The sequence below is a fragment of the Acanthochromis polyacanthus genome, chromosome 14, assembly GCF_021347895.1.
Source record: "Acanthochromis polyacanthus isolate Apoly-LR-REF ecotype Palm Island chromosome 14, KAUST_Apoly_ChrSc, whole genome shotgun sequence".
NCBI classification, from domain to species: Eukaryota; Metazoa; Chordata; class Actinopteri; family Pomacentridae; genus Acanthochromis; species Acanthochromis polyacanthus.
In genome coordinates, this window is record NC_067126.1 from 13,576,306 (window position 1) to 13,601,789 (window position 25,484).

General features: G+C 39.7%; 2 protein-coding genes across 6 annotated transcripts in view; one reads left to right on the forward strand and one right to left on the reverse strand.

The window, feature by feature from the left end:
- Window positions 1–20,760, forward strand: part of hspbap1 (hspb associated protein 1) — a 41,846-nt gene extending 21,086 nt beyond the window's left edge. For 2 of the 3 annotated variants that reach the window (XM_051958960.1, XM_051958961.1), the window contains exons 5-8: window positions 1,878–2,049; window positions 8,335–8,418; window positions 8,879–8,989; window positions 19,388–20,760. In XM_051958960.1, the coding sequence (XP_051814920.1) occupies window positions 1,878–2,049; window positions 8,335–8,418; window positions 8,879–8,989; window positions 19,388–19,936 (916 nt within the window). In that variant the 3' untranslated portion in view covers window positions 19,937–20,760. The remainder of the gene's footprint in view (window positions 1–1,877; window positions 2,050–8,334; window positions 8,419–8,878; window positions 8,990–19,387) is intronic. The other variant, XM_051958963.1, reaches the window with a different exon arrangement.
- The window catches only part of slc15a2 (solute carrier family 15 member 2), a 51,022-nt gene continuing 46,210 nt past the window's right edge, over window positions 20,673–25,484 (reverse strand). For all 3 annotated transcript variants that reach the window (XM_022220041.2, XM_051958900.1, XM_051958899.1), the window contains one exon: window positions 20,673–22,376. In XM_022220041.2, coding sequence (XP_022075733.1) covers window positions 22,170–22,376 — 207 coding nt within the window. In that variant the 3' untranslated portion in view covers window positions 20,673–22,169. The remainder of the gene's footprint in view (window positions 22,377–25,484) is intronic.

A 25,484-nucleotide genomic window follows, 5' to 3' on the forward strand; every position in this document is an offset into this window, starting at 1 on the left:
TCTCCTTAAGTTACAAAAATGTTAAAAGATAAATAGTTAACAAACTTAGATGGTGAGGGAATTTCAAAGATAGGAAAAACGCGCTTTAGGTAAGAAAATAATGAGAGAGACTTTGGTTGGCCTCTCAGGAAGAGAGGGGTAAGAGGCAAGAGAAAAGAGTCGGTAAGAGCGATGATGTGGGCTACGGCTGACTTTATCTGTGGGTCCAGCTAAGGGGGGACCTGGGCGGAGAGAGAGAACTTTTAGGCGCGAGTCTGGTGGAATTTGGAATCTCTTTGTTCTCACAGAGTAGAGAAGAAAGAGGAATCCAGAATGGATTAAAATATGATATTACACGCGCAAAACACGATCTGTCTATCCCACCATATTCAGTTGTGTGAAAGTGAAATGTGTAGATTAATACATATGTTCATATGATGTGAATCATTTCATTCATAACTATATGTTTATGTTTATGACATTAAAAATATGTATCACAGTGAGAATATAACAACAAGTCAGAGATTTGGTAACAGGTAAATACAATGGTCATCATTCAACCTAAATGGAGAGGAAATTCAGAGATTAATAAGGGAATTCAGTCCAAAATCATAGTATCCTGGGGAAGAAATGATTAAACATCACAAATTAGTATCTAGACTTCTGTAACAGATATAACTATCAAATTCGGATATGATGTACAACATAATCTCACTATAACTTTGGTAATCAGGAAAGAGCAAAATAAATTTTAGAAATATGAACTTTGAAGTAATTAGTCTCTTCAGTTAAAGAGTGTGTCTCTCTCTGTTCCAGCCTTCTGCCATAAAGTTTTACGACTTGTTATCTGATCTGTGGAATGCAGAGACGTCTCCGGCTGAGGGTCTCCTAAAGCTGAAAAGGGATTTTAGCATGAAAGTTCATTAAACAAACATCCATAGCCTATAATTGAAAGTCATTGTCTTTTAAAAAGAAGAAGTTATTCCAGGGGTTTAAATGTTCACAGGAGTTCCATCCTTCTGTGAATGAAAACCTACAGAAATACAAATGTCTCAATCCTCCTATAGAGATGGGTGTTGGTCAGTGCTGGAGAGAGGGAGGGCTTATCTGAGTTTTGATCAGCTCAGGAATTCCAGGGCCTTTGCAGTCTTGCTACAAAGAAGAGCCCCGGTTCAAATCCCGGCCTGGGATCTTTCTGCATGGAGTTTGCATGTTCTCCCTGTGCATGCGTGGGTTTTCTCCAGGCACTCCGGCTTCCTCCCACAGTCCAGAAATATGCTGAGGTTAATTGATTATTCTAAATTGCCCGTAGGTGTGAATGTGAGTGTGATTGTTTGTCTGTATATGTAGCCCTGTGACAGACTGGCGACCTGTCCAGGGTGTCCCCTGCCTTCGCCCGAGTCAACTGAGATAGGCTCCAGCACCCCCCTTGACCCTAATGAGGATAAAGCGGTGTATAGAGAATGGATGGATGGATAGTCTTTCACTTTATAGGGTTTACAGTAGTCTTCTTTAGGGCCACAACTAATAACTACTTAATTTTAGTTTTAAAATGTCAGAAACTAGTGGAAAAAGTACATCACAGTTAATTTAAGTAATTCACAGTTGGAATATTTCTTCCTGTTTTCATTATTTCCATGTTTTATGTTGTTTTTTTTTGTGGGGGGTGGTGTATATCTGTATCATCATAGTTTAAAAAACTATCTGATTTTCTTGGTCAAAATGTTGTATTTTTTTTGCAATTCTAGAAAGCTGAATTTGTGGAAAAGGCGACTCTGCCTAAATTTACGGCTTGTTAAATTATTTGACACCACTGTATCTGACTGGACAATGACATGAAATTCTACTAGTATTCTTTGCCTGCTCTTTTCATCTGAAGTCTTGTTTCCTGTCTGTAGGAAGCGCTGGCACCTTTTTCCTCCAGAAGACACAGCTAAACTTTACCCAACCAGAGTCCCATATGAGGAGTCCAGTGTCTTCAGCCAGGTGGACGTTCTGCATCCAGACCTGAGAAGGTTTCCTGCCTTTCAGAGTGCCAGAGCTCATGTCGTCACCTTGCAGCCTGGACAGGTCAGGATTCTTTACACTGTTTTTCCAGTATAAAATATAACGCTTCACTGAGATAGACACTGAAGATACAAAATTGTGCTTACAAATTAAGACTTCAGCGGCGCTCACATGTTCTTGTCAGAAATATAAATACATTTTTTTCTCAAGGTTTTAAGTTTAACTTCATAACCAAATAAGGATGATGTCATTCCAGCGGACTTTAAATCTGATATTCATTCTTCATCTTACTAAGGGTATTGTATATGCATTGATCTTATCAATTACTTACTTTGTTCTTCAGTTAAGTTGTGAGTTTGCGGATGCAGAAAATATTTTTCATTGAACAGATTCACTTTGTTTTTCTAAAATACTTCAGTCAATTACTCAAAGGACGGAAAAATAAGATGCTTTTATTTTGATGACTTGTGAATGTTTGTCAGTTTCCAAGCAACAAAAACAAATATATTTTCCAGTTTTTAAGCTCTGAGCATTTATTGCTTTATGTTTTTTTTATGTGAGTAAACTGAAAAAGTCATGTTTTAGTGCTGTTCACACAAAACACACAGTTTGAGGACATTGCACTGTCCTTTAGAGAACTTGCTTACTTTTTTTAAATTAAAAAGACAATCCAAAAATCAGCAAGGTAATTGGGAATGAAACTAATAATTAGGCAATTGGCTAATAATTAACAGCCCTAATGAAGACTAATTAAAACCCTATGAATTCATGGAATAGTCAGATTTGAAAGAAGAATAAATAAATCGGCAGAAATAAATAGTTTAATAAACATATCGACCTTCTTTATCTTTAATCTCTGAAATATGTTCGTATTGGACTTCGTTCGAAATAAGAATAGCAGATCCTCTTCTATGCCCTGACTTATATGAGGAGTAAAATAGATGTTTAAATCCTCCCCTTCTCAATTTTCCATCTTCAGTTCCTGTTAGGTGTGTTTCTTGTAGAAATACTACATGCACTTGCTCCCTTCTTAATTTTGCAAATATTTTACTTCTCTTAATTGGATTCAGGATACCATTTACATTATAAGAAATTATCTTAATGGCATTATCCACCATTACTTTTGTGATGGAGCCTCTGAATACTTCCTGGTAGAATTTGTGTGACAGCTCTCATGCTGCTCTGAACTGCAGCGAATAAACAATAAACTGAATAACTAGGGAAGTTAAGAAACTTTTTGAAAAACCGCCAGTGTTCAGCAGAACTTCTAAAGGTGGGGTTCATAAAAAAAACCCTGTGTAAGTTGTTGTGAAGCAGCCTTCTTGAGGGGAAACCTCTCTTCAGTGAAAGGGCCCTCAGTCAACATGGTAACACCAAAAGTCTTATCTACGATATTGCAGATACAGCCTAAAATCCGTCCTCCAACCTATTGTTGCCATCATTTCGGCTTTTTTTAACTATAAATTAAGAATATAAGATAAATTAAAAATGCTATCCTCATATAAACTAAAAAATATCTGACTCACCCTTAATCCAAAAAGATTAGGCAATTTCAAGTCTCTCACACCTGAGGGAAGATAGCAGACTGACATGTGTCTAGAATGTCCAAATATGGTGTGTATTTTCCCAAACCGGGTTAATGTGTTCATTGTCTACTCAGCCTTGTCCTGGTCTTTCTGTGATGGGGCCCAGCTGAACTTCTGAAGTCTGTCCTTGTATGTTGATCCTCTTTGTTTACGACTCTGGGTCTCTCTTCGTCCACCGCTAACTGTCCATGACAGCCTCCTGATCTGCTCCAGCAGAATCTCCGGTGGTTTAAGCACGGTGACCTTTAACCCCCTTCTGCCATGTTCTTCGTAGTGTCTTCAGCTGAGTTGTACATGCGAGTTCCGTCTGGTTAGAAAACTTGAAGTTTGGCTGGGAAGGGCGTCTGAAAACGAATCCCATTTTCTTTCAGAACTTTCTTTGCTTCCATGTACTCTTGTCTTTTCTTAAGTACACTTGGTGCATAGTCATTTTCCAAATTTATTTGCGCATTGTTCCAGATAAAACCCTTCTTCTGCCATGCCATTCGGACGATCTCGTCTTTTATTCTGTAACTTTGAAATGCGACAACAATAGATCTCGGGGGAGCTCCTTGTCGGGGTGTTGGACCCAGCACTCTGTGCGCCCGTTCAATCTGGAGATCCTTACCGTCTGCCAGGGATAGGTTATGCTTTAACAGCTCTTCAACGAAATGTATCATCGACAGTGACTCATTCTCAGACCCCTCAGCGATGGAGTAGATCCTGATGTTATTCCGTCTGGATCTTCCCTCCTGGTCAGATTGTTTAGCTTCTAGATGAGACTGAAGTTTCACCAGCTCCTCCATCACTTCTTCCATAGATTGCATCCTCTCCTCAGCATTCAAAATCCGTTTCTCCGCCTCATCAAGTCTCAACTTTGCCTTGCAGATCTCGTCCTTAATTTCTCTGAGTTGTTTGTTGTCGTGACGTAAACTTTTAATTTCTGCCAGTATTATGTTTAAGCTGACCTCTGCCTCTTCTTCTTCATTAGCATTAGCCGGTGGTTCGCCGCTAGCATTAGCTCGGCTGTCGATATCGTCTGAGTCGACGGTCTGTGCGTTTTTCTTTGCTTTCATTTTGGTTTGCCTGTCCCGCGTCCATACCTTGCCTTTACCATCTTTTCGAGTTACTTTAAATCATGTTTGTTAAGTTTATAGGGCAATTTGGTTCCAAATGTCGGAGGAGAAAAACTTTCAAGCTGCCATCTTTGCGGCTGCGCAGCGGAAGTCTCCTGTATGCAGTTTTCAATAGTTTTAATTATGACAGCCTAGCCTCTTTAAATGTTATATTTCTCTTCATTGTTTAAACGTCATTTTGCCTGAATTCCTCACGTGTATACAAATGTTATTTAGAAAATTCTCACATCCCACTTAACCAGATATTTGAATGTTGCTCGACCAGATATTTGAATGTTGAGTCATTCCATGTCAATTCAACAAATGCTTGTTGCACCACTTTCTCAGATCCTCCCAAAATTTTTTTGGGCTTTATTTGGGTAATTTTATGAACAAATGCAAAGTATTATGGTTATAAACATACAGTATAAGCAGTAATGATCTAATCTAATACCCATAGTCAGTCCAAACTTAATCCTCGCCTATGATTTTAGGGTTTTAAACTACTAAAAAAAGCAATTTATACTCCTTTTACATGGTCAGAATTTTTTCCCCTTCCAAAACTTTTACCCTTCTGGTGAGAAAAGTATAGAAATGAATGAAAATAAAAAAATACTGGACTGTGGAATTTCCCAAAATATCCTTATTATTTCATGGGCGACTTTATTTTGGGTTTTTCATGCCTCTATTTTAGGACTTATTCTTGTGAAAAGACATTGAAAGAATGAATTTTCTTCTTTACTAATGAAAGTTGCATAAGGTAAAAGTTTTAAAACATTAAAATAAAGCTTATTTATTGATTTATAGGCTGTTGAACTCAGGTGTAGACCCAAAATAGCCTAACTTTAGGCATTAAAAAGTGCATGTGGGATACATGGTACGCGGTTCAAATTTTTTTTGGAGGAACTAGTATGTGTGAAGTATGTGTGAACTTACTTTCATATTTGTTTCTTGTGCCAAAGATGAGCAACTGCTGAATCAATTTACTATATATTTTGATCCTCGTTTTTGTTTTTAGGAACCATTTACATGACCAACTAAAGATGAAAGATGAATCTGAAGCATCAGCATCGTAGTATAAGTTACAAAGGGCATATCTGAAGTTAATTATTATATAGACATTGTTTTTTCTTTCATACAGTAACTGAATAAGAAGAAATGGCATCACTCCCAGACTGCATTCTCAGGACAGCCTCGGTATCGTATTTGACTTATCAGCTGAATTTGAAGATTTGCAAGTGAAATTCATGCACCCAAAAGGTCCCAGCAAGAAGTTCACATGGCCTAGAAAGGATGACGTAGTGTGGGTGCCTACAGCCCACATCCTCTGTCCAATCACTGCTCCTTCAACACGCCGTGGTGGACAGTACCACATATCTGGTGCAGATGATGGCCTGATTTCAGAGAAATTCAAGCAGTTCAAAGGACAGAAATAGTGGTGTGATAAGTTGGGGACAAATTACATGTTTTACATGGGACCTAAGGCAATATAACTCATTTTAACTGCAATATATTAGTTAGAATTCCTAAAAAAACGCCTATAAAACATAGTGCATTTCTTGGTTAAATTGGCCATGAAGGATTCAAGAAACAATGTTGATACTTCAGATATCAATTATTCGGATGTTTATTGTTATACAGACAAAGTTTCATGTTTCTACTCCATGTCCCACATTGGTTTCTGTGCCAATATATGTATGGTGTTTTTCAGTCTGTTTCATAAATAGGCATCGTTTTGAGGTCTAAGGAGACTAGCTAGCTCTTGGATATTTTTAGGTTAGAGAGAACTTTTAAGGTACTTTGAGATTTTTATAACATATGAACCTTGTTACTTATTAAAATTTGTGAAAAAAATGCCTAAATTCTTGAAAAATGCCATTTTCGCCAAATTTTTAAATTGCCCTGTACCACAGAGAAATGGGTATATTCATTCCAAATTTTTTTTCCTGCTCTATTGTTAAGGTGTTTGAACCCTTCAGATCACTTGTAAGTCTATATCATCAGTCAGTTCCCAGTATTATCTTCCTAAATCAAGCCTTTCTACCTAAAATATCAATTTCCGAGTGGAAAAATAGGGATTTAAATATTTTATAACTTAGCAAATAGCAATCATATGATGTTAAAACTTTGCAAGTAATCTATTCTTATGTTGGGATAGTTAAAAAAAAAGTTTGGAGATGATCAGAGGAGGTCATGCAACAAAATTTCCTCAGATTTGTTGAAATGAGATGGAATGACTCTGTTGCTAGATTCTTCAGGAATTAAATCAGTTTAACATTAAAATACAATTGTGAAGTATTTTGTACTCTCTATGATCTGTAATGTATGTAATGTGTATTTAGCCTCTGTGGCTGATGCATGCCGTGAACGCCATCTTGAACCAACATTTGTTGCTTTGACAAAAAAATTCTTCAAAATCAGGAAAAGTTCCTCCAGTTGAACTAAAATGAAAGTTTTCTTTCAAATAGAGCTGCAGTAGTTAGTCGATTAAATATCAACTAATTTGATTGTTTTGTGATTGATGAGGTGGTCTGAGTAAATTTAAAGCAAAAATCTCAAATTCTATGATCTTAAACTGAAATATTGTCTGGATTCTTTATTCTTCCATGACAGCAATCTCAATGTCTTTAGGTTGTTGACAAAACAACATTTAAGAGAATCATCTTGGGCTCTGGGAAACACGAGTTGACATTTTTATGATTTTTCTGACATTTTATAGCAAATGGATTATTGATTAATTACGAAAAATGAACATACAGTATTAATCCTTAAGTAAGATAATAATGTACTATCAAATGTCTTGTTATTGAGTCAGTATCTAAATCAATCAGCTGTCAGATCAGGTGAAAGCCAGGTGTTTACCATTATGTTCCAAGTTCATACCACTGCTGGAAGGCCGCTGTGATTGGCTTTGGAAACTGCAGATGCTTTGATCTTACAGTGGTATCGTTGCATAAATCAAAGCAATTCAGGATCAAGTTGGACAGAAATCAAGCCAACATGTATTGTGCAGCGACTGCCAGAGATCGATTCTTTGCAGGTCTGGCTCATCTTGAATGAGACTAATAACAGGAAACTGTAAATCATGGCCTCTATCTTAGTTTAAAATTGGCCTTTTGATATCTGACATCGTTAACCTCCTTGATTCTGCAGCTACTCACAGGTATGACCTTGATATCCTCCACTCAGTCCTGTGGCTGCCATTTATATTCTCTTAATAGCTAGAAGTCGGCTTTTGCACTCTCATTTGCTTCACTGTACACTTGGAAATACTCAAGCTGTTGACACAGAATGGATAATTTTGGTATCCACAGCAATCTCATGCAAAATAACTCCGTCTCTGCAAATCAAATCAGAGGACAGATCATTCCTCTTGTCTTGTCAGACCACAGCCCACGAATGAGTCAAGAGTGCTGTGGAGGCCTGGAATCAGTACGCCACCGTCTTTACAGTAATAGTGTCACTTTATGAATGGATAACCACTGACAGTGCAGAGGGGGGAGGGGTGGGGGAGTTTCTGCTGCCACCTGGTGGATGATCAGAGCACTTACGTATTCTGTCACAATTTATCTTTCAGGCTTAGATAGACAGAAGGGAATTGGAGTTGGACCTGTCAATGAACTCTAATTCATTTAAGCTATTAAGGATAGTTTTTTTTCTTTCTGCAGGTGCTTTATGTTCCCAGACACTGGTGGCACTATGTGGAGTCAGTGGATCCCCTCACCGTCAGCATTAACTCCTGGATTGAGCTGGTAAGCCATGCTATCATGTCTTGTTTTCACACTTAAGCTCGTTGGCTCAGAACCTAAACCAATGTTCTGTATGTTCCATACAAAATGTGACTTTTAAGAGGAGGCGGTACGTCACTGCCCTGAAGAACTGCTGCTCAGGTTGATCCTGATGCTGTGTAGTGCTCCAGATTAAGACCCCTCTCATTTTTGAGTAATGAACAGGCCTGGCAATAACAGATCCTCTGTCATTTTGATAAGTGTGTGTGCTCAAAGAGGAGTATGTGCCACATGAAAAAAGCTCCCTGTGGCCAGACAAATGTTTATTCAAAGGGTGGGTCCCTCTTCAGCTCTCCCTGCAAGGTCACAGACCCAACAGTTTGTGCAGCACACCCAGAGGCTGTGTGTTCATCACTGTCTGTAACTATCTGGATATTCAGTATTCATTATAGTGATGCTTGCTTGACTGCCTGTTCCTGCACAGGAGATGGATGACGTGGCAAGAGTTAGTGAAGCTGTGGCCAAGACGGTTGTCTTCGCAATTAAAAGTGCTCAGAGTGATGACAACACTGACAACTGGCTCAGCCCCACAGAGGTAGGAAATAATTATTCTCTGACATAAAGTACTCTGTCAGACCAAAGGCTCTCTTCGGACTCCTGCTTGTGGCTCATACACACGTGGACAAAATTGTTGGTACCCCTCAGTTAAAGAAGGAAAAACCCACAATTCTCACTGAAATCACTTGAAACTCACAAAAGTAACAATAAATAAAAATTTATTGAAAATTAAATAATCAAAAACAGCCATTACTTTTGAATTGTTGATTAACATAATTATTTAAAAAAACAAACTAATGAAACAGGCCTGGACAAAAATGATGGTACCTCTATAAAAGATTGAAAACTATTTGACCGGAGTGACATGATTAACTCAGGTGTGTCATTTAATTGACATCACAGGTGTTTCCAAACTCATAATCAGTCAGTCTGCCTATTTAAAGGGAGACAAGTAGTCACCCTGCTGTTTGGTGAAAAGGTGTGTACCACACTGAACATGGACAACAGAAAGCGAAGGAGAGAATTGTCCCAGGACATCCGAAAAAAAATGATAGACAAACATCTTAAAGGTAAAGGCTATAAGACCATCTCTAAACAGCTTGAAGTTCCTGTGACAACAGTGGCTCATATTATTCAGAAGTTCAAGACCCACGGGACAGTAGCCAACCTCCCTGGACGTGGCCGCAAGAGGAAAATTGATGACAAATTGAAGAGACGGATCGTTGGAATTGTATCCAAAGAGCCCAGAGCAACCTCCAAAGAAATTAAAGGTGAACTCCAAGGCCAAGGTACATCAGTGTCAGATCGCACCATTCGTCGTTGCTTGAGCCAAAGTGGACTTCATGGGAGACGACCAAGGAGGACACCACTGCTGAAAAAAACTCATAAAAAAGCCAGACTGGAATTTGCAAAAATGCATGTTGACAAGCCACAAAGCTTCTGGGAGAATGTCCTTTGGACAGATGAGACCAAACTGGAGCTTTTTGGTAAGGCACATCAACTCTATGTTCATAGACTCAAAAACCAAGCATACGAAGAAAAGAACACTGTCCCTACGGTGAAACATGGAGGAGGCTCAATAATGTTTTGGGGCTGCTTTGCTGCATCTGGCACAGGGTGTCTTGAAAGTGTGCAAGGTACGATGAAATCTGAAGACTATCAAGGCATTCTGGAGAGAAATGTGCTGCCTAGTGTCAGACAGCTTGGTCTCAGTCGTAGGTCATGGGTCTTCCAACAGGACAACGATCCAAAACACACAGCCAAAAACACCCAAGAATGACTGAGAGAAAAGCGTTGGACTATTCTAAATTGGCCTTCTATGAGCCCAGATCTGAATCCCATTGAACATATGTGGAAGGAGCTGAAACATGCCATTTGGAGAAGACACCCATCAAACCTGAGACAACTGGAGCTGTTTGCTCATGAGGAGTGGGCCAAAATACCTGTTGACGGCTGCAGAACGCTCATTGACAAATACAGAAATCGTTTAATTGCAGTGATTGCCTCAAAAGGTTGTGCAACAAAATATTAAGTTATGGGTACCATCATTTTTGTCCAGCCCTATTTCATTAGTTTGTTTTTTTAAATAATTATGTTAATCAACAATTCAAAAGTGATGGCTGATTTTGATTATTTAATTTTCAATAAATTTTTATTTATTGTTACTTTTGTGAGTTTCAAGTGATTTCAGTGAGAATTGTGGGTTTTTCCTTCTTTAACTGAGGGGTACCAACAATTTTGTCCACGTGTGTATAGGCACCCTGCAGGTGTTTTACTTTGAACAACTGCAAAAAACAACTGAGGTTTTAGTAGTTTTAAAGAAAATAGTACAGATCTGTGGCAAAATTTACCAGCAAGTCCCTCCTTTGCCCATTCTCCAACAAAATTCATGCAGTTCAGCTGCATAGTTTTTGCATAATTGCGCTAACAAACAAAAAACAGCACGTTGATTGCATATTATTTTGTACTTGCATGTTAATCTTTATATATTCTTTCTGTATTATTTTCCTTACACATCTTGTATATCTAACATGCATGACCTACTGATACCTTGAATTTCCACAAGGAGATGAATAAAGTATCTATCGGAAAGCATACCTGTGTCTCAACTTTATCACTTTCTGGAGGAAAAATGCAACTTTCTTTAGAAAATATTAAAATGTTCCTGTTACTACTTCACACAGATAAACTCCAGGCAGTGCTTTGTGTCAAAGGGTAAAACTGGAACACAGCTTTGGTCATTCCTCATGTCAGCCCCCTTCATCTAATAGTAGTTTTAACTATAGTAATGATTTAACATTTGTATATATCTATTTCTATATATGCTCCATCTGAACAATTTATAAATGAGTAAATTGAAGTTTTAATTAAAATAGGTTATAAAGGTCAGGAAGTTGTTGTTGTTCCTGACCTTTTCTCGGCCTGCCGTCATATTGTCACCATGAGGTTGCTAGACAACCACCGAGAAAATCACTGCAGAAATAGTCTTAGAAATTGTTATTTTCATTTTTCAATTAATTTATTTCAGAGTGTTATAAAGGCAAAAAAATAAAGAAAATGCACAACACAAAAAAACAACCAAACCAAATCTACAGTCTAAAATAATGTCTGAAAATGAGCAGGATGAAGTTATTAACTTTCAGTTACCTGTAGAACATCAACTTTTGATTTTTAAACAGAATTTTTTTGAATTTTGGAAACGGCTATAGACTTCCTCCTGTTTCCAGTATATATGTTAAGCTAAGACAATTAGCTGCTAACTGTAGTTTTACATTTATTATGACACATGAAAGCAACTTTCTTGTTTAACCCACCCAGTCAGCTACAAAATGTTGTAGCTGTACCAATCATTCAACATTTATTTGACTATAGCTTGCAAATAGCTTAAAGGCCATTTGTTAGAAAAATGAGAAAATCGATGCACGTGTATCAGCGTATATTGCTCTTTTTAATAACTTAAAGCTCACAACACACAGAACAAAGTGGTTTCTAATGCATTTTATTGTTTAACAATTAGTTTCAAATATCATTGGAAACACGAATTGTTTTTGTTTTCTCCTTTATCTCTTTTTTTGTTCCTTTGTCTGCATTTATTCTTATTGTTTAACTCCACGGAAGGGGTGTCAATATTTTATGAGTTTAATGCATAGTTTAGTCTTGTTGCCAAATATTTTATTATTTAGTGCATGCGTGTCACCATCACCAGCCCTCCCTGAAAGCTAAGCTGACATTCTTTATTAGAATTCCCTGTTAAGAGCCAGGGAGGGCAGTGCTACACCTCAGTGGTGACGTGCAGGTAAACAAAGGGTGGACAGGACGAAATGGGACGGACAGGGACTAGCAAGCGTTGCTATTACATCTGAAGAATATCAGGTGCTGTGTTATTCCTGACTATTAGTTACCCAACAATAAAACAAACAAAAACATGTTAAATACAAACAAAAAAAACCCCAGAAAAACCAGACAAACAAAAAGTAAATAAATGAATAAATAACCAAACAGTACTGAACACCATAGTTGTGGGTGCCTTGACAGTATAGAATGGAATAGGCCAGAAGAAGATACTAGAGAAAAAGAGAGTGGGTTTAGTGTGAGTTTCGACTCTGGAGAGAGTCTCGGCACATTCTGGTGGGTCCTATCACTGATCAACAGTGGAATTCGACAGAAGCTGGTGAGACCTGATCAAACATGTGAAGGACCCCGAAGCCCAGAACAGCTATCAAGGCAAGGCAGGGCCAAGCTGACAGGATGCCCCCCCTCCCCCCCAAGTCCGCAGGAGCCACGGCCCAGCACCCCCAGAGAGCAACCAGGGCCACCGTGTACCACACGGACCCCGAGGACAAGAGGGAGTAGCTACCGACACCCCCAGCACGCCAGAACCAACCCAGGCAGCTCGGGGCAAGAGGACCCACCCGCCACCCAAGCCCTAACCCTGCCCGCCCCAGCGCCACCAGGACCCCGCGCCAAGAGTGCCTGTACCTCCCAACATGGCGGCGAGCTGAACACACTCATCGAGGAATGCTCCCCTTAGCTAGCGGCAATTTCTGCACTTAATCTTTAACCAAAATCTTAAAAGGGTGTTAATTTGGATTATTTAGACCGCTGACACCTCTACTGTCGAAATGACATCCAGAAAACAGAAAAAGGAGACAGTTCAGCCCGTTAACTCCACCGACCGGGACGCAAGCCCCTCTATACCCTCAAAGAAGCTAACACTGAGCACATGTTTGAGCAAAGAAGCTAGCACCGACAACATGGAGGCTACTGAAGGGAACTTGATCATGAAAGCTATAGCGGACATGAAAAAAGAACTTTCGGAGGATATTGAAGGCGTTCTGAAGGCCGTTGATGGTATTAAACGGGACTTCAGTGAATTTTCCAACAGGCTCACCGAGGCCGAACAACGCATTGGGAACACTGAGGATACTGTGAGTACTCTGGAAAAAACAGTGGCCACACTCCAGAAGCAGGTCAACTTTCTTACCGCTAAAGCTGAAGATCAGGAGAACCGCAGCCGGCGTAACAATCTTCGTCTTATCAACCTGCCAGAGGGTGCAGAGGGACGCGACGTAGTATCTTTTCTGGAGAGATGGCTGGCACCGAGACCTTCCCCTGCCCGCTCTTCATTGAACGAGCCCACCGCCTGCAGAGCCGCCAAGACCGCATCTTTCCAAGACCGGTGATAATGCGTTTTCTCAACTTTAAGGATAAAGAAAGGGCGATGCGGGCTGCCAGAGCCAAAGGAAAAGTGATGTTTGAGGAGCGGGAGGTGAAATTTTTCCACGATGTTGCCAAGGAAACACACATCAAAAGGAAGCGCTTTGACGAGGTGAAGCAGCAGCTTAAAACGCTCAACGTTCAATATGGGATCATGTATCCAGCACGGCTTCGGGTGACCCACGCAGGCCACTCACGAGTTTTTGACAATCCGAATGATGCTGCAGCTTTCGTCCGAGGCCTCTCTGCAGACCCGTCGGATTAGATGGCTGATTCACCGTCGCTGATGTAGACCCTCTGGCTGAGGACAATGACTGGAACGGGTGAACTTTCTCTTTCTCTCTCGCTCTCTTTTATTTTCACCATTAATATTTCATTTTATAACGGACCTATGGAGGTGACAAGCATGTTTTGACCACACTCCCTGTTAAATGTGGTTTGTTTACAAAAAAGAAAGGGGAGAAAAAAATTTTAAAAAAAACTCCCGTGGACGCACTTCAACAGTAGAGAGGACGACTTTTAAATGTCTTCCCTATGCTAAGAATGTTTAAGTTCTCAAACATGCCGCGACCTGGGGACAGCTGATGATGGTCACGTGTGTAAGTATCGTTATTCTGCTCCTCTTTGTAGGATCAGAGCAGCTTTATGTTGTGATTTCTTATGTTTGGTTTTGTGGGAAACGCTGTCAGGTTCCGGGTGACAGTGGGGGAGGGATATTCTCGTCTTTCTTGGAGAGTCATTTTAATCTCATAGTGCTTCTTGCCTTTTTTGATCCATATCACACCCTTTTATGTTTAATTCTTGATAACTTGTGTTTGGAATACAATATGGTATCCACAAAAAATGAATGACTCAACTATAAAGATAACAACTTGGAATGTAAGAGGCTTAGGGAAACTGACTAAATTAAAGCAGGTTATGACAAAGGTTAAACAATTAAAATCTAAAATCATATTCCTACGAGAATCTCATCTTATGTCTAACGATATAATAAAGGTGAGGAGACGCTGGCCAGGGCAAGTCTACTTTGCTTCATTCTCTAGCTGCTCCAGGGGAGTCATCACATTGATCCATAAATCTCTTCCTTTTCAAGTTAGGGAATCAATATCTGATCCAAATGGGAGATATCTGATTTTACAAGGATCACTCTTTGGTGAAAATATTTCAATGGTCAATTTATATGGACCGAATGATGACTGCCCCAAATTCTTCGAGAATCTTTTTTTATTACTAGCCTCTCTACCAGGCAGCTTGTTAATCGGCGGAGACTTTAATTGTACAATATCTCCTCACCTTGACCGCTCTTCAGGTATTGATACTACTCATACACAGAGCAGAAAAATCTTACAACATTTCATTGAAGAGCTAAATTTATGTGACCCCTGGAGGAGATTATTCCCCAATGATAGAGAATACTCATGTTATTCAAATGTTTCTAAGGGCCACTCCCGAATAGATTACTTTCTGCTGTCCAATAACCTTTTCCCCAGAGTAACAAGTTGTCTCTATGAATCCATCGTAATCTCTGACCATGGTCCAGTCTCCATATTATATAATGATAAAAATTTAACGCAGGGTAGCCGAAGATGGCGACTCCAGCCTAAATGGTTAAATGACCCAAATTTTCTGAAATATGTGGGAGAACAAATAGACATTTTTTTTTTTGGTGAATAAGGAAGAGACATCGGCCTCAATAAGGTGGGAGGCATTTAAGGCCTATATTCGTGGACAAATAATCAGCTATACCAGCTCAATTACCAATAAAAGAAATTTAGAAATGTTAACTTTAGATAAGACAATTAAACAACTTGAGAGGGAGGTTTACAACTCAGAAGCTCACACACAAGAATTAGTAACTCTCAGGGCCAAATACAATGCACTTTCAACTGTAAAAGCAGAAAACAGCTTATATAAACTAAAACAAACATTTTATGAACAAGGGGAGAAAAGTGGAAAGTTGCTAGCTTGGCAAATAAAGAAGTTAGAAACTGAAAGAGCCATCAATAGTATTAAAATCGCAGATGACACAATCATTGTTGACCCCCTACTAATTAATGATACTTTCGCTGCTTATTTTCAGACTATATATGATTCAGAATCACCAGAATCAGATCAGGATCAATCTCGGTTCCTTGATCATCTCCCAATCCCCACTCTATCTGAGGATGATAAATTCTCGCTGGATCGTACGCTTACAACTGAGGAAATCTCTGAAGCTATAAAGTATATGAAAGGAGGGAAGACAGCAGGTCCTGACGGTCTTCCAATCGATATTTATAAATTATTCAAAGATAAACTGATAAGCCCACTGAAAGATATGTATGAAGAGTCTTTTTGTAATGGTTGCCTACCCCCCTCTCTGCGAAATGCACTAATTACTCTGATATTAAAACCAGATAAACCACCGAACAAATGCGAATCTTATAGACCGATCTCTCTTTTAAATTCCGATACGAAAATAATAGCTAAATTGTTAGCTTTACGTTTAGAGAAATGCCTCCCATCTATAATAGGCAGTGATCAGAATGGATTTATTAAGAATCGTCAGGCATACTATAATATCAGAAGAGTATTAAATATCATTTATGAAAAAGGAGAGTCACGCGACTCTTGTATTCTGTCCTTAGATGCCGAAAAGGCCTTCGACAAAGTCGAATGGCCATACCTATTTGATGTACTTCCCCGCTTTGGTTTTGGTGATTATTTTAGGCAATGGGTCAGACTTTTGTATTCTGGACCAAGTGCAGAGATAATGACTAATAATGTTATTTCCAAACCTTTCACCCTACATCGTGGAACCCGCCAGGGGTGCCCTTTGTCCCCCCTGCTTTTTGTTTTGGCACTTGAACCCTTTGCCATTTCCATCAGAAATCACCCTGTTATTAGAGGAATTCCAATTGCAGGTGTAGAGCACCGCATAGCCTTATTTGCAGATGATACATTACTTTTTATGACTAAGTTGGAACAGTCACTATCAGCCCTTACTGATGTAATTGACAGGTTTGGGAAATTCTCAGGTAATAGAGTTAATAAGACCAAATCCTCTATTCTTTTTCTTAATGAACAGGAAAGGAGCCGACCGGAGATCCAGCATCCTTTTGTGAATGCTCCCAAAGGATTTCAATATCTTGGGATTTTTATTACTCCAAGCCCAGAATCACTAATACCTGTCAATTATGACCCAGTTATTTTAAAAGTGAAGGAATCTCTAAGCAGATGGATCTCACTCCCCCTATCCGTGATAGGACGTATAAATGTTGTAAAAATGAATGTTCTTCCTAAATTTTTGTATCTTTTCCAGTCCATCCCGCTGTCTCCTCCTCCTAAATTCTTTGAAGATATGAAATCAACATTCACTAAATTTATATGGAAATCCATGCGTCCAAGGCTCCGTCTTACACTATTATACCTTCCATTTGATAGGGGAGGCCTGAAGGTACCAAATCTCGTGTGGTACTATTGGGCAGCTCAATTAAGAGCAGCCAGCTTGTGGTTCTCTCCCCAACCACAGCTGCCCTGGGTAGGAATTGAGGCACTGTCCACAAAAGGACTAGGATTAGACTCCTACCTATACTCAGACTCTGTTAAGAATCTGAAGAACAACACTCTGAATCCATTTGTCAGGAATACCCTATTGATATGGCATAAGGTGCATAGTGTTATAGGCGATGTTCCTAATCTATCCTGCTTCTCACCTATCTGGGGTAATGCTGAGTTCAGACCGGGTAAAAATGATCTGGGATTTAAACAGTGGTAACAGAAGGGTATCAGGAGAGTCATGGATCTCTATGACAGTGATACACTGTTACCCTTCAATGAAATCAAAGACAAATTTAATATTTCTCAGACCCACTTTTTCAAATACCTACAGCTACGAAGCTTCATTAACTCTAAAATTAAGAATTCGTCTACTTGCCCCCCACTAACAGTATTTGAACAGTATGTAGTTCAACACCAACATAGCAAGGGCCAGATCTCTTCTCTTTACAATATATTCTCATCATATTCCACAGAGTCCTCTGACTCAAAAAGAAAGTCCTGGAGTGAAGATTTAGGCGAAGATGTGCTTGAATGTGAGTGGAGTCAGGTGTGCTCTGAGGCCCATAATATTTCAATAAATACTACGACTGAAATTAGTACAGTATAACTGGATCATGAGAACGTACATCACCCCAGAAAAGGTAAACAAATTCAATCCAAATGTCCCTGACACTTGTGTGAAATGTCAGACTCACAAAGGCACCCTCTATCATTGTATTTGGGAATGTGAGAAGATGCAGAAGTTCTGGAAAGAAGTCATTAACATAATCTCTCAAATCACCTCTAAACACATCCCTCTCTGTCCTAGAATTTGTATTTTGGGTTTGTACCCCATAAATCTTATTTTAAAAAAACATGAAACCACATTGATCAATCTTTGTTTCATTCACACGAAACGTCTGATTGCCATATACTGGAAAAATGTGTCAAGTCCCAACATTAGTCAATGGCTCAAGGAATTATCATCCTGCCTGGCTTTAGAGAAACTAACTTATGGTCTTAAACACAGGCTGGGGGAATTTTATGAGATCTGGAACCCTTTTTTAAATTTCTTGGAAAACACTGATCTACAACATACCCTTCAGTCTTTACTTCCCCCCTAACACTTTACATACAGGCACATTCAAATCATCTGAAAACTTCACTAATCCTCCAATCTAATAATTTTATCTGTATGCCATGCTCCACTGTGACTATAAGTCTTGATATGTACTAATTGTAATTCTTAACACTTGTTGTCTTCATCTTATTTTCATTTTCATTTGCACTATATACTGAGATTTATATATTGTATTTCTGTTTATGTATATCTTGTTATAACTATTGAGAGGCGAGATTATGGGTGGGTGGTTGGGGGGTGGGGTTATCTGTTCGGTTTGTGTTTTATGTGTACATGTACACCTTGAATTAAAAATCAATAAAACATATGTTCAAAAAAAAAAAAAAGAGTGCCTGTACCCGCACCCGCCCAACCACCCCACCCCCACGCCCCCGCGCCAGACCCCCCAGCCGCGGAGGGCCCCAGGCCCCTTCAGGGTAGGGAGAGGGGTGAGGAGGAGTGGGCAGGCAGGAGAGGAGGGACAAGGAGTGAAGCGGAGCGGGAAGGGACAGGGGAGCGGCGGAAAGGCCGACCAGCCAGGCGCCCCAGGAGAGACCAGCCGCCAACACCCCCAAGGCCGCAGGAGAGCGTGCAGACCCAGCAGACCCAGAACTCAATGGGGGAGACACAAGAGACACGCACCCCCAAGGAGAGGGGCCCGAGCCACCCCGACTCCGCAGAGCCAGAGAGCAACCCCGAGAACCATAGGAAAAGACACCACCGGTGCACGCACGCGGCCTTGAAGTCCATTGTGCTATCAATCTTTGAGAGTTGGAGGGTTAATTAACTGAAATAGATCAGAGAAAAGTTAGACCATATGCACAGACCGAACAGGTATCACAATTTTTATGAGGGCAGTGGCATACACCCACATACAAGCAGAAGCTATAGATTCCTTTCTTTATCTCGTTTCCTAAAAATTTTCAGAGGAATCAAACACATTGCAGTCTGGTTTTGAGGCAGAGCAGTAGAAATTCAGTGCAGAAGACATATAACCCGTTTCCTCTTAAAACCTCAAAGGCTTTCAGTGCTGTCTAACTCTCAGTAGCTGTCTCAACTTTTATCTCTGTTTTTTTGCAGGAAGAAAAAGCATCCCATGATGAGAACATGCAGTATGTGAACCTAGCGGTGAGGGCTTGTGCTCAAAGACAGCAGACCCAGAGCCCAAGAGACACCTGCCGAGTCAAGCGGGACTCGAGTGGACAAATCAAGAAGAACCGAGCCTGTGTTTGGAATCGTGCACCATTCAGTGTTCCCTTTGGTCCACATCTCATCTCTGTATGCTGTCAGCAAGAAGAACTGAGTTTGACCCAGAAACATCTGGACGTCAGCTCTTCCAGGAACTGCACCACCGGCTCAGATGCTGAATCGAGAAGCACTTCTGAATTGACTGTGAAACCCCATGATGGAAGCCATGAATGTCGCTCTGGTTTAACTCAAAGTGGACCATGTGACTGTGGAAGAGGGACATCAGAGCACTCTTCAGAGGATTATAAGGAGTTTAAACATACAACAATAACCACTAATGACCTGTTAGGCTGCCTGGTGCATCCTGATATCATCACTCGTGTCACAGAGCTTTTATTGGAAAGACACATGGGAAATCACAGGAACACTGTGCCTCTCTAACTTTAATATTCACCTGAGGAAGACAATAAGTTTTGCTGAAGTTTGCAGTGGTTTAGAGATGTGAGCAAGGCAAAAAAAAAAATCTCTGGCTGCAGAAATACATCCTCTAAGCTACCAGTAGTGTTGTGATGTCAGTTATTCTTCTCTCATTTGTCAATTTCTCCTTACCTTCCCCCCGAATGTGAGAAGTCACACCCAAAACTAATCATAATCACTGTCGAGTGGCACTAACATTTCCTTTATTTGTTTTCCTGCACATGCTAATCCTGTTTGATTCCCACAGAGTAGGAAAAGTGACCACTTAAATCAATTTATTATGCTAGTAAGCAAAATAATTCACAATATTGCAGGTATGCAAACATTTGTTTTCAGCGTAATGTTTCTCTGTCGGTAAGGGGTGTCGTCATTGTGCAGCCACAGAAGGCTGATCGTAATGGTTTTGTGATTGATGGAACCTGCGTTAGGAGCAATGAATGAAATAGGACTGTTTGAACAGTCTGCTGCCACAGGTCACTCATGTCAGAGGAGACAAAGGACGGGTGTGCAGTTATAGGAAGGGGATAATAAATACAATATTTTCACAGATAATTTCTTTTCTAAACTTAATTTCTTGTATTTGTTTTCAACAACATAGATGACATTTTACACATCTAAGCATAGATGGTCACAGATATAAAATATTGTGGCACAAAAATATACCCGGTCGTTATTAATGGGGATAATGCAAAAGACAAGATTCGACATCAGTCAAGAGTTTATTTATAGAGCTTCATAGGGAGGAGCATCATTTACTTTTTCCTGAATAAACACAGTTTGCATCTTGATGGATTAAGTTTGTGTGATTTTCTTACCAGGATATCTCAAAATGTTTTCCATAAAAAAAGGCAAGAATCAAGTATACAAAACAAAGCTGATTATCTTTATACAGTAAACTTTCCCTGGTCTTATGTTGTACTGTATAGGTGCAGATAGGTACTGGTTTGCTTGGTAATATGTTCAAGACATCAGCCATTTGGCGACAATGAGCTATGATTTCTGAAAGTCAAACCCAACTATTGTGCTTTAATATCATTGGTAAAGGCACACAGTGTGAACTGAATTATTTATCCCATGTGTTCTGTCACAGATGATGTAGGATATGATTATTATGCAAGCAGCATTAAAAATACAACTCTCTCGCATCTCTAGTTAATACACAACAAAATATAATGTTTAATATACTAAAAGAACACTTGATAATGCTGTGAGAAATATTTTTTGGTCTCAAACACTATTTCATGTGCTGAGTCTCATTTAGATAATTCAGCTGTAGAGTTATAACTTGGACATGACTGGAGTGTTAAACAGGCTTCACAGAATACATTAAAGGTAAAGTCAGTAATTCTAATCAAAGATTCTTTCTGTCCAAATTCAGTGAATAGCTCCTCATTGTCTGCTGGCTGTTTGTTTTTTTTTTTTTGTGCGAGCTGAAAAAAAAATCTGATATTCGCACACAGCTCCAGCTCTGTAAATGGGAAGCAAAATGGCTTGTGTGGCTCCACAAAACACTATTCTAGTGTGTTCTGAGTACATTCATGCTAGAGCACACGGTGAGGGAAAAGGAGTAGTGGGAGAGTAAATCTGGCCCATGCTAATCTGATTAAGCACCTGGTGACTGTAGGTCCCGGCCTGCTTGGTTCTTTCTAGGAATTATCCATTTTAATGACAGCGTCATTAAACATTTGCACATGGGGTCCTCCCCATTAGATCAAATAAAAGTTAAAGTTTTCTGTTAAGTAAACACATGGAAAACATTATAATAGCATTACAATAATGCATTTCAATAAAGTTTAGGGTTATGTTGGAGTGTGTGTTATTTTCCATTTTTATACCAAGATTAAAATGTTTTACAACAAATTTATATCCATTTCAAATATTATCGGTCTTCTTTATTATAAATAATTGATAGTTTAGATACTATTGTGAGTAGTTGTACTGATAATGAGGTGCAGTCAGACCATTCTCCACCACTGTGTAGAATGGTCTGACTATGCAAGACTGTTCACAGGTTTTCTATTTAAACATCATAACTAGCTAAAAAAAAATGTTTTTCCGCAGTTGCTGATTCCGCCTTTAATTGTCACAAATACTGGACTTAAAAACCACAAGAAATGCCCAACGATCATATCTTAGTGCTTCATTTTCACAAAAAATAACACCTTAAAAACCATAAAACTGCCAAGAAGGCAAGAAATTACAGTCTGGTGCCCTTCCCTGTTTTGTTCAGTGGTACGTCATTGTTTTTCTTCTTCTTGTCGTCGTCATCTCCCTCCTTCCCAGAATCTTCCAGGTAAAACTTCTCCAGCTGCTCTGGGTCGACGTAGGTGTAGAAGCAGGTCATGATGGAGAAGATGATGCAGACGCCCAGCAGCAGGCCGGCAAACAGCAAGAACTCTTTCCACTGAGGTAACAAACACAGGTTCATTTGTGTGTGTGTGCATATATATATGTGTATGTATATATATATATATATATATATATATATATATACACACACTGCTCAAAAAATAAAAGGAACACTTTTTAATCTAAGTATTGCATCAAATCAGTGAAACGTGGGATACTGATCTGGTCAAGTAAGTAACTGAGGGGCTTTTTAGTCAGTTTCAGCTGCTTTGGTGTTCATAAAATAAACAACAGATGTACTAGAGGGGTAACAATGAGACAACCCCCAAAACAGGAATGCATGCGGATCCGGAGCCGTGGGTTGCCGACCCCTGGTCTTTACACACACACACACACACACACACACACACACACACACACACACACACACACACACACACACACACACACACACTGTAGTGAGTGAAAAGGTAATTTAATGCAGAAGTTTAATACACCCTAAAGAAAGAAAGGTGATGTTTATTTGATGAAATATTGTAGCTGTAAGTTTTATTGACAACAGCAATAACAAGAAAAGCACTCAGAGTGCAGACCTCCGCCAAGGATAAAGAGGAAAACAGGAAACCCATGCAGTAAAGGATCATGAGCTGGAATCAAACCTGCGTCTCTGACACAGTTTCTGTTTACAAATCACCTTAACCAGTTGAGCTATCTGGACACCTTGTTCCAATTTGTTGGACGACATATGATGTTTTTGTCATATTTTGGACCACATACTAAAACGGATTCTTAACCTTTTTAACCTCTGGGCCCAATTTTCCCAGAGTGAAGTGGCCCGGGACCCATCCAAATACTAGCACTTTCATTGTAATTCATCTGAGTCTTGGTTCGATTTGTAATCAATAACTAAATCAAGTTGTTTTATAGTTTAACAAGTTAAAACCTTGTGAAATAAATAATCTTATATACTGCAATCATCTCAAAGACGTTTACTTATAGTCATGTGTATGAACCTGCACATACAACATTGCAATTGTTGCAATTATAACAAATCAAATTGCTAAAACAGCAAATGGCTCCAAGCCAAACTTTTAGATTTCGACTGACGAAAACACTGAAGAGAAATTCTGATAAATAAAATTCTGTTGTACCAAAATGAATAAATAAATTATAAGAAAACTTTCAAATTAAATAAACAAACTGCAAATAAAAAATAAAGTGCAAATTACAATATTGTAACCTGCTGATGAATTTGACAATTTAGCAGTCTTCATTTTTGCACGGCAGAACTAGAAGTTGCTCTTCAAATCTGTGACAAATGATCAATAACAACAGTCACAACAGTCCAGTTTAACATGCTACAACTCCCATTTCATCTTCACCTCTCAATGAGCGACTTGGGCCTGCCTCTCTGACACGATCAGATCCAGTCTGGGTGGAATAGGGGAAAGGCTCACTCTCAGGGTAGCCTCCAATGACGTTCTTAGTCTGTTTCGAGCTTTGGTCTTGGTTGTGGCCACAATGGAGAACCCTGATTCACACAGGTATGTAGTTGTGAATGGGAGAAGGAGCTTCAAAGCCCTCAGTGCCAGAATGGGGTACTCCTTTGAAACAACAATCCAGAAGGAGCCTAGGTCCAGTTTGTCCCACTGCCCCTTCAGAGTGCTATCAGTGGAAACTTCTAGAAGCTGTGATTCCAGATGTGAGGGTAAGGGAACATCATTTAAAGTGGGATCCACTGAAAATAGGTCCACAACCCACATGTGTCCCTCTCTGGGATCTTGTGGAAAGTATTAATCAAATTTCTCTGCCAGTTGTGTGAGGTGCTGAAGGATTGACTGACTGATGTTCACCTGAGGAGAATTTTCCAAAATGTCAGACAAAAGTGGAAACATGTCCATTCTCTCTTCCTGGGTCTGTTTAGACCACAAAGCAAGTTTCCTCCTGAAAGCTTGAACTTTATGGAGTTAGAACAGTCTCATAATTCACAAATGCACACAGAAGAATTTGCAAATGTAAACTGCAATCCACAAATGCACACAGAAGAATTCACACATGTGAACTGGGATTCACAAATGTAAACTGCAATCCACAAATAAATTAAGAAAGTTCACAAATGTATTTCTGCATTCACAAACTGCTTTTGTGTGTGAATCTTTTTTGAGACTGCTCTGCCGTCAGCTCGATCCACAAATGCATTTTTTTCAACACGGAAGTTTCTGTAGCCAATCAGATGTCTCCCTCCTTTCAGCCAATCACAAAAACTCACCCCACGTGGGGGTGGGTGTACTGTTCAGCCAATCATATGAACGCGTCTGCACAGCGTTATACTTGACCGTGTCATTGGGCTGAAGAGTGAAGCTGCCCGTCGGAGAGACCATGGCGTCTGATGGGGACAATAGACCCTTTATTTGTTTACAAACATTGTGACGTTTTTGTGGGCGGGGCTTATGCTGGAGGCAAAAGCTGAGCGAGAAGTCAAGCGGGACTGGGAGTATATAGTTTGCGCTGGGAGTTTGCAGCGCAAACTCGAGCATTTTTAACCCGTTAAACTTCAGTGTACCGCCGGCGGTACACTTACTAATTTGCATAGGAATTTAAAGAATGTCCGAAGGCTGCAAACGCGATTATATAAACATTATACGCCGATGGAAAGCTTAGATTCTCATGAATCCGCCGGTATAAACCACTTTCAGATGTGATTACCACAGCGGATAATATAAACACATTTGTCCGACAAACAGCGAATATCCATCCATCATTTCTCTGTACACGGCTTTAAGGAACACAGCACGACTCACATTTCCGGGTTCATTATTACACACAGATGAAAATATTCCACAAAAACGGCCATAATCCAACCTTGGACATCCAGACGACACAAGCCAGTAAACTATTTTGTCCAAAACATGTCTTGAAGTCGGTATATAATCCACGAATCGGTCGTTTTAAAGGAAATGCACCTTGCGATGCGCGTACAATATTCCCTGTATTTCTCGTCATATTTTTTTTTATTTACAAATAGAATATTGTAGGACAGAGTTAGTGGTTAATGTTTTATGTGCGGACGCTGAACAGTACACCCACCCCCACGTGGGGTGAGTTTTTGTGATTGGCTGAAAAGGAGGGAGACATCTGATTGGCTACAGAAACTTCCGTGTTG